The sequence below is a fragment of the Humulus lupulus genome, chromosome 3 (genome assembly GCF_963169125.1).
Source record: "Humulus lupulus chromosome 3, drHumLupu1.1, whole genome shotgun sequence".
Lineage (NCBI taxonomy): Eukaryota > Viridiplantae > Streptophyta > Magnoliopsida > Rosales > Cannabaceae > Humulus > Humulus lupulus.
In genome coordinates, this window is record NC_084795.1 from 231470138 (window position 1) to 231479979 (window position 9842).

At 40.1% G+C, this 9842-nt stretch overlaps 1 protein-coding gene and 1 non-coding gene across 2 annotated transcripts; one reads left to right on the forward strand and one right to left on the reverse strand.

Moving 5' to 3' along the window:
- Positions 1-2642: 2642 nt before the first annotated feature.
- LOC133827688 (small nucleolar RNA R71) lies at positions 2643-2750 on the reverse strand. The gene has a single exon (XR_009890339.1). It is a non-coding gene; the product is annotated as a small nucleolar RNA R71 (small nucleolar RNA).
- Positions 2751-2766: 16 nt separating this feature from the next.
- On the forward strand, positions 2767-4664 carry LOC133825458 (uncharacterized). Its single transcript, XM_062258393.1, has 2 exons — positions 2767-3474; positions 3546-4664. The coding sequence occupies exons 1-2, from the start codon at positions 2767-2769 to the stop codon at positions 4662-4664; spliced, it is 1827 nt and encodes a 608-aa protein (XP_062114377.1).
- The last annotated feature ends 5178 nt before the right edge of the window (positions 4665-9842 follow it).

The window sequence follows — 9842 nt, forward strand, 5'->3', positions numbered from 1 at the left end:
ATCCAGTGTGCCCCAAGTGTAGAATAGGCCATCTGGGAGAATGCTGAGTGAAGGCATGTTGTCTATGTGGAATTGTTGGGCACTTCAAGAAGGATTGCCCGAGATTAAAGAAGGGACAACCAAGGAGTGTGGATGGCTCGACTCCGTTTCGAGTGTCCGCCTTGATACAGTCAAAGCCCGAGGCTAACCCCTCGGAGGCGACCGGTTGTCTTTCTAGTTCTCGTTCCTTTTTATATATTAAGTTGATTGAGTTTGGTGCTACGTATTTCTTAGAAGAGACATTGATATCTGGCACATGCTTTATGGTTGTCACACCATGTAGCTTGAGATTTTAGTGCATGCTGGGGAAAATTGGTAACCTCCAAGAGAAGGGTTAGAGTACTTGATAACTCTATATTTTAGAGTTATTAATGGAGCTTTTGAACTGAAAAAGTTAAGTGAAATAGAGTGTTTGTGTTATTATTGTGTGGTTTTAGTCATTTTGTCTCTTAACTTTGTTTGTGTATTTTGTTTTAATTAATGATAACTCTTGTGGAAAATAATGGAATTATGTTCTAAAAATGTGGTATCTATTTTGAAGGCATAAAGAGAGGGTGCTTGGAAAGCTTACTGAAGCATGTGCAAGGAAATCATTTTGGACCTGAAATTCTGGCACTTTGTTGTAATATCAGTCAACTTTGCTGCAGCAAAGTGTGGGCAACCAGCAGCATAAAGTTTGCACACTTGGCTTGTGATTAAATGAGGTGGGGAGAGACTTGAATAGTGGGAATATGAGGTGGAAAGCAGCTGAAAAAGTCTGAAAAGGGGAGTGGTCCCCACGTGTAGAGGGAGAAAAAGAGGGTTTATACCCTTTTTGAGCCAAAAAAAAAAGAGATCATCTTCTCCAAGAAAGAAATCCAGCCGCCTAAGACACCATTGAAAGAGTTTTCTTCACCTTTGGAGCTGGAACATGAAGAAAAGTGTGGGAAATTTCTAGGAGGAGGAAACTAGAAGAAGAAGAAGAAGAAGAAGAAGAAGAAGAGTTAGAAGACAAAGAATATAAGATTTCTATCATTTTGGCTTGTCTTTCTAAACTCTCTTTTCCTATAATTTTATTTTTCCCATCTTGAACTCTTGAGATAATGTTAAATATATGTTGTGGTGATATGGGTATTTTGACTATGAGCTAATTTGTTTGTGTTAGGGATATTGATGAACCCTAATTTGTAATCTACCCCAAGTTGTTGAATATTTTATGCAATTTTTCTCTTGTTCATTTAAGCTATATTTATTGTGCAAACTCTTGCTTGAGAATGATCCGCTTAGGTGAGAAACAAGCTAATTTTAATTCCGGAAGGGTTAGAATTAGTGCAAATCCTTGATTGATGCATGTTGATAACTTTGTTATTGATTAGTGGATAACTTAGGGATATTTTATTCACCTTACAAACTTGAAGGAATGATGCTTGAAATTATGTTCTTGAAAATAAATGTAGCATAGGAGTATGTGAATTTATTTGATGGAACTTTAACATGAGCATTTGGAAAAATGGCATGTGCATTAAATTGGAAATCCTAGTTACAAGAGAACTTTGCTATGAACTTTGTTGCAACATCAGGGGCAAAATTACAAATTAGGGGGATTTGATATGCCTAACTTTTATCATAATATTACTCACAATTTTTCAATTTCTAGCTTTAGTATTCAAGACCTATTTTAAATCTCTTGTTTAGTTTTTTTTAGTTCAATTAATTAAATCATCAAAAAAAAAATATTAACTGCACCCCAAATTTTTTGGTGTTGATTTTTACAATATTTGGTTGGCAATCCTTGATGAGATGATGAAAATTACTTTCACTTTATTACTTGTTTGATGATTGTGTACACTTGCACACACTTAGGAAAATTCGCAACAAGTTTTTGGCACTGTTGCTAGGGATTGCTTAAAGTCAATTATTGTAAAGTTAATTATCTTGCAATTTGGTTTAATTTTTCTTTTGTGCTAACTTGGGTGAATCTCGTGAAAAAAAAAATTAGGTTTACATAGTGTGTGAGCGAGAATCAAGGCCCTGAACTACTTCCCATTGATCTAGAAATCGAGCGTACATTTAGAAGAAGGCAAAAGATACAAAAATAAATAAGTGAAGTAGTAGTGATGGATGCTGAGCAAGGGGCTCAACAGGGAGCTGCCCAGAGGGCAGTAAAAATATCAGGAGCTGCTCAAGACCGAGTAGCTCAAGGGGGAGCAGCTGCCAATAATGGTCAAAATGCAGTTATTGTGGCTGATGATAGAGATTGTGCTATCAAGCAATATGCTCTCCCCCTCTTCAATGAGCTCAATCCGGGAATCATTAGACCAGAAATTCAGGCAGCACAGTTTGAATTGAAGCCAGTCATGTTCCAGATGCTTCAAACTGTGGGCCAGTTTAGTGGGATGCCAATAGAGGATCCTCACCTTCACCTTTGCTTGTTCATTGAAGTGAGTGACTCTTTCAAGCTGCCTAGAGTGACAAAGGATGCACTAAGACTACATTTGTTCCCATACTTCTTGAGAGACAGAGCCAGAGCTTGGTTGAACTCTTTGCCATCTGATTCTGTGAGTACTTGGCAAGAGTTGGCTGAGCGATTTTTGATGAAGTATTTTCCTCCCACTAAAAATTCCAAGCTCCGCAATGAGATTACTTCATTTCAACAACTTGATGAAGAATCCTTATTGCATGGAATGGGAGCGGTTTAAGGAGTTGTTTCAAAAATGCCCTCACCATGGCATTCCTCATTGCATCCAGATGGAGACCTTCTATAACGGTCTCAACGCTCATACTAGGATGGTGGTTGATGCTTCAGTGAATGGGGCTCTTCTTGCTAAGTCCTATAATGAGTCATATGAAATCCTTGAGAGAATATCTAACAACAACTATCAGTGGCCCACTTCTACATTGTCTACAGGTAGAAAGGTGCCCGGTATTCATGATGTAGATGCCATCACTTCTTTGGCAGTCCAAGTGTCTTCTATTTCTAATATGCTCAAGACAATGAATATGGGGATGGATAAATCAATGGGGCAGCCTATGGGGACACAAATGGGGCAAATGGAGAGCATTTCTTGTGTGTATTGTGGTGAGGGTCATACTTTTGACAACTGTCCTTCTAATCCGGCAGCTATATGTTATATGGGGAACCAAAATAGGAATGGTCCTTATTCTAATTCCTACAACCCATCATGGAGGCAACATCAAAATTATACATGGAGTAATCAAGGAGATAGGCCTAGTAATCCTTCTATGCCTCCAAGACCAAATTTTCCACCGAGTTACCCCCCACAAGCAACACAACAAAGGCCACAACAACAAGTAATGCAATTTAGCTCTCTTGAAAACATGTTGAAGGAATATATACTGAAGAATGCAGCCATGATTCAAAGCCAAGCAGCTTCATTGAGGAACTTAGAGAACCAAGTTGGGCAACAAGCTAATGAGCTTAAAATAGATCCCATGGTACACTGCCAAGTGATACCGAGAATCCAAGGAATGTGGGCAAGGAACATTGTAAAGCCATCACTTTGAAGAGTGGGAAAGAGTTGGAGAAGGACAAGACCAATTCTGGGCATGAGGGTGGGCCATCTTCAATCCAAATAAATGAGGAATTCCAAAAAGATGCTGAACTTCCTAGTGCACAAAAATCTGCCTCGGCCCAGAATGCTTCAGGGATGCCGCAGCATTGTCACCCAGCAAGTCAAATTTCAAAGCAGCCACCTCCATTTCCTCAATGTTTTCAGAAGCAAAAGTTGGATTCTCAATTCAAGAAATTTCTAGATATGTTGAAGCAGTTGCATATCATCCCACTTGTAGAGGCACTTGAGCAAATTCCTAACTATGTGAAATTCATGAAAGATATTCTTACAAGGAAGAGAAGGTTAGGAGAATTTGAGACAGTGGCTCTTACCAAGGAATGTAGTTTATTCTTGCAAAGCAAGCTGCCACCGAAGATGAAAGATCTTGGGAGTTTCACCATTCCATGCACCATTGGTAATTCATATTGTGGCATGGAATTATGTGACTTGGGTGCCAGTATAAATTTGATGCCTATGTCTGTGTATAGACAATTGGGGATTGGTGAAGTCCGACCTACCACAATGACTCTACAGCTTGCAGATAGATCTCTTTCTTATCCAGATGGGAATATTGAGGATGTCTTGGTAAAAGTTGATAAGTTCATTTTCCCAATCGATTTCATTGTGTTGGATTATGAGGCAAACAGGGTGGTACCAATCATTCTATGGAGGCCTTTTCTAGCTATTGGTACAACTTTGATTGACATGCAAAAAGGTGAACTTATTATGAGGGTTCAAGATGAGCAGGTGACTTTCAATGTTTTCAAGGCTATGAGATTTCCAGATGAGGTCAACGATTGTTCTATTGTTTCAGTGGTAGATTCTTTGGCTTCAAAGGAGTTAGAAAACAATTTTGATGATCCTCTAGAGAGACTCTTGATGTTTGATTCACATGCAGAGGATGAGGATGAATACTTGGCTTGGCTAGAAGCTAGTTCACAAGGATTTCATACAAGAAAGCATTTTGAATCTTTGGAGCTCTCTTTGAGGTCTTTCGCAGCCCCTAAACCATTAGTGAAAGAGCCTCCAGAGTTGGAATTCAAAGCTTTACCCTCACACTTAAGATATGCCTAATTAGGTAAGTCTTCCACCTTACCTGTGATTATTTCAGCTGAGTTAAGTATGGAACAAGAAGAAAAGTTGCTTGATGTATTGAGGAAATTCAAGAAGGCCATTGGGTGGACCATTGCAGACATAAAGGGTATTACTCCTTCTTTATGCATGCATAAGATTCTATTAGAAAACTATGAAAAAGGGTCTCTTTAAGGGAAAATAAGGCTAAATCATATCATGAAAGAAGTGGTGAAAAAGGAGATTATTAAGTGGCTTGGTGCAAGTATTATTTATCCCATTTATGACAGCTCATGGGTCAGTCCTGTCCAGTGTGTGCCAAAGAAAGGTGGGAATACAGTGTTGGAAAACGAAGACAATGACCTGATACCCACTAGAACCGTGACAGGGTGAAGAATTTGCAAGGACTACAGAAAACTGAACAAGGCCACTCGAAAGGATCACTTCCCTCTTCCCAACATTAATCAGATGTTAGACAGACTTGTAGGGAGAGAGTACTACTATTTTCTAGATGGATACTCTGGTTACAATCAGATTGCAATCGCTCTAGAGGATCAGCACAAGACCATTTTCACTTGTCCCTATGGTACTTTCGCATTTCGAAGGATGCCTTTTGGTCTATGTAACGCTCCTGCCACATTTCAGAGATGTATGATGGCTATTTTCATTAACATGGTGGAGTAGTTTCTAGAGGTATTCATGGATGACTTCTCTATTTTTGGTGATTCATATGACGATTGCTTGAGCAACTTGGCCAAGGTTTTGCAAAGATGTGAAGAAACAAACCTTGTTCTTAATTGGGAAAAATGCCATTTTATGGTTAAGGAAGGTATTGTTTTGGGCCACAAGATATCAAGGCAAGGAATTGAAGTTGACCGGGCTAAGATTGAAGTTATTGAGAAGCTCCCTCCTCCTACTTCAGTGAACCATATTAAAAGTTTTCTTGGGCATGTCGGGTTCTATAGACGATTCATAAAAGATTTCTCCAAGGTCTCTAAGCTTCTTTGCAACTTATTGGAGAAAGAGGCATCATTCTACTTTTATGAAGCATGTTTGAAAGCCTTTGAAGAGTTGAAAGAGAGATTGATTTCAGCACCAAATATTGTAGCTCAAGATTGGGACTTGCCTTTTGAATTAATGTGTGGCGCTAGTGACTATGCAGTGGGAGTTTTTATGGGGCAGCGAAGAAATAAGATATTTCACTCCATTTATTATGCTAGTCGTACTTTGACAGGTGCTCAACTTAATTATACAGTGACGAAAAAGGAACTCTTGGCTATTGTCTTTGCCTTTGACAAGTTTCGAGCTTATTTGGTGGGCACCAAGGTGATAGTATACACAGATCCCTCCACAATAAAGTACTTGATTGAGAAAAAGGATGCCAAGCCTCGTTTAATTAGATGGGTGTTGTTGCTTCAAGAGTTTGATGTGGAAATTCAAGATAGGAAATGAGTCAAGAATCAAGTGGCAGATCATTTATCAAGAGTGGAAGGTGAAAAAGGATCAAATGTTCTAGTGCCCATCAAAGAGACATTTTCGGATGAGCAATTGTTTGAGGTCAACCAATTTCATGTTGTTCCTTGGTTTGCGAATTTTTCTAATTAATTAGTTAGTGGATTGTTGCCTCCAGATCTGACAAGCCAACAAAAGAAGAAGTTATTTCATGATGTGAAGCACTACTTTTGGGAGGAGCCACTCTTGTCCAAACAATGCACCCGCCAAATGATTAGGAGATGTGTTTCCGAGCAAGAGATGGAGGATATCCTACATCATTGTCACTCTTCACCTTGTGGAGGTCATTTTGGGGGATTTCGCACCGCATCTAAGGTACTTCAATGTGGGTTATTTTGGCCTTTCTTATTCAAAGATGCTCATGCTTTTGTGTTGAGATGTGATCTATGCCAAAGGGTTGGTAATATTTCTAGAAGGAAATAAATGCCCTTAACTAATGTTCTTGAAGTTGAATTGTTCGATGTGTGGAGTATCGATTTTATGGGCCCTTTTCCGCCATCTTATGGCAACTTGTACATCTTGGTAGCTGTGGATTACATTTCAAAATGGGTGGAAGCAATTGCCTCTCCCACTAATGATGCTAAAGTTGTCATGAGGCTCTTACAGAAGAATGCTTTCACTCATTTTGGCACTCCAAGGGCAATCATTAGTGATGAGGGAACCCATTTTGTGAAAGAAAAAAAAAGTGTTGGCTAGCTTATTGGATAAATATGATGTGGGGCACAAAGTACCTATTGCTTATCATCCCCAAACTAATGGGCAAGCTGAGTTGTCCAATAGAGAGATAAAAGGTGTCCTTGAGAAAGTGGTGAGTCCCAACTGCAGGGATTGGTCCAAGAGGTTAGATGACGCATTTGGGCCTGTAGAATAGCTTTCAAGACACCATTGGGGATGTCACCATATCGCTTGGTACTTGGAAAAGCAAGTCACTTGCTAGTGGAACTTGAGCACCGCGCTTATTGGGCTATTCAAACACTCAACATGGACTTGCAACTTGCAGGAGAAAACAGAATGTTGCAATTAAATGAATTAGAAGATATGTGTTTATTCTCTTATGAAAATGCCAAACTTTACAAGGTGAAAACAAAAAGGTGGCATGCCAAGCATATTCAGTCAAGGGTGTTCGAAGAAGGCCAGTGAGTTTTGCTCTTTAACTCGCGTTTGAAACTATTCCCAGGCAAGCTCAATTCTAGATGGTCGGGCCCATTCTTTGTGGTTAAGGTGTATCCTTATGGAGCAGTGGAATTGCGTGAGGAAGGCTCCGGAAGGGAATTCAAGGTTAATGGCCAAAGGATCAAGCATTATTGGGGAGGTGAGGTTGAGCGAAACAAGTGCTCAATCTCTTTGGAGGATCCTTGAAGAATATGTAAAAACTTGGGTTGTTGTTGAACTTTGAGATTTAATTGTAGAGCAACCCAAGTTTTATATAGATGTATATTATATATATATATATAAACATTGATTGAAAAAAAAAGGAAAGAAATATATGAAAAAGAAAGAAAAAATATATATATGTATATAATACATTTCTTTGGGACATTGAATTTTGATGGTTTAATGTGTTTATGGTTGCAGGAAAAATAGAATTAAAAAGGGGTTGCAAAGTTTGGGTGATGTATCATCAAATTTAGCTTGCTCTCTAACTTGTTGTTGCTGCAGCAAAGTTCCATGATGTTACAACATCAAATTTAGCTTGCTCTCTGACTTGCTGTTGCTGCAGCAAAGTTCCATGATGTTGCAACATCAAATTTAGCATGCTCTCTGACTTGCTGTTGCTGCAGCAAAGTTCTATGATGTTGCAACAAAGTTGTTAAAAGGCAAGAAGAGTAAAATTTGGGCAAAAATCTCATGCCCAAGGTCCTAGTCTATTTTTGAAACTCTATGTCCATCATCTTCATCTTCCCTTTTTCTCTGTAATCACCCAGCCGCCACCTCCACCTCCCAGCCATCTCAGCCGCCCCTAGCCACCATGAACCTCCCAGCCATCTTCTAGCTGCACCACCCACGGCCCGCGCTACCCCAACCCCCCATCTCCCAAACCCACAGCCCCGCCCACGAACCCACAGCTGCGCCTCACCACCCCTCGTCAACCCAACCAAGTCGACCCACCTCTCAGCCGCGCCACATCTCACAGCCCTGATTCCCCAACCCATCGCCCCTGGCCACCGCGACCCAAGAACCCACACCCCATCTCACCATCCAAGACTCCCCGCCGCAACAACGAACCTTGCGACCCAACCTCCTACCCACCCACCTAGCTCCGATCTCACACTAAGCCACCTCCCGGCCGAAACCCATATCCCAGCTCACGAACTCCATCCGCCTACCATAGACCCGAACCCCCTCTCCCCAACCCAGCCATTTCTGGCCCCGATCTCACAACCCACGACCCCCACTAGCTCCAACCACGAACCCGAAACCCACAACCCACCTGACCCCTCTAACCTGACACCCATCTCCATCTCCTAAACCCACAACCCATCACACTACCAAAACCAATTCACAGCTCTCTCACTCTATCTTAGCCCTCCAGTGCCTATTCACGATCAAGATTTGGGTAGCTCATTGGATTATCTTCATTGGGGTCTCAAGAAATTTTTGCAACAACATAGTGCATTCACAAGGGTATCCTGCTCCTCCAAGGTACCATATTACTCTTGTTTCCTCACTTTGGGCATTACAATTCACTGTGACTGTTGGCATTTCTGTTATTGAGCATTATGCCTAGAAGCAAGCAAGTAGCCAATAGAAAGAAAAAACCAGTGGCCAATGAACAACCTATTGTTGAAAAGTTTATATCCTTGAGGACTGTCGAATAATTCTGAAAACTTGTCGGGCGTGATATTTGGTTTGACAGACCATTCCCCATTGTTGGAAATCCGGATTATGTGACCACTGTGAATAACAATCGCGGATGCCTTAATTTTTGTATAGCCTCGCGCGAGGCTGTCGTTCCTTGGGTCAAAGAATTCTATGCCAACTTTGTGTCACAGAATTTGCGACAAGTCACGGTCAGGGGCAAGCAAGTTAGTTATGCACCTCAGGACATCAATGTTGTTTTTGGGTTGCCTAATATCGATGCGGCTGAGTATGGCATAGTTGCCCCACGCCAAAGTGATGCGGAACTTGCCAATATGTTGACAAAAGTTACTGTGGCGGGGACACAATGGAATGTTTCGCCGAAATTTGGAGCTCATTCTATTCCCCACACTTCCTTGACGACTCCTCACTACAAGAAAATATACTTTCAATAAGACCGAAAAAGTATTATCAAATATATACCATAACACTTTTTGATGTGTTAAGGAAAGTGGTGGTATAGTAGGTCGGAGCACTTTGCATAACACTTTTCCATAGTTATAGACATGTGTTGTGGTATAGCCTACGATAACACTTTTGTTGTGTTATTTTATTAGTTAGATAAGTATTTCATTATGCTATTTATAAATAGATTATATAACACTTTTTTGTACTTATAAAGTAGTATTATGATACACTTTATAATAAGACACTTTCTGCATTATAGAAAATAGTTTGCATAACATAATTTTATGCTTATAAACCAGTGTTATTGTAAAAGATACAGTAACACATTTTTTGTATTATTCTAATATTTGGATAAGCTTGAATTATTATTATATAAACCTGTACATTATAATTATTTTTTAT

Bases quoted from the DNA above. Each gene is read 5' to 3' on its own strand.
- LOC133825458 (XM_062258393.1), top strand. From the start codon at position 2,767: ATGGAGACCTTCTATAACGGTCTCAACGCTCATACTAGGATGGTGGTT. The intron at 3,475-3,545 runs GTACACTGCCAA...ATCACTTTGAAG, and splicing joins AGCTTAAAATAGATCCCATG to AGTGGGAAAGAGTTGGAGAA.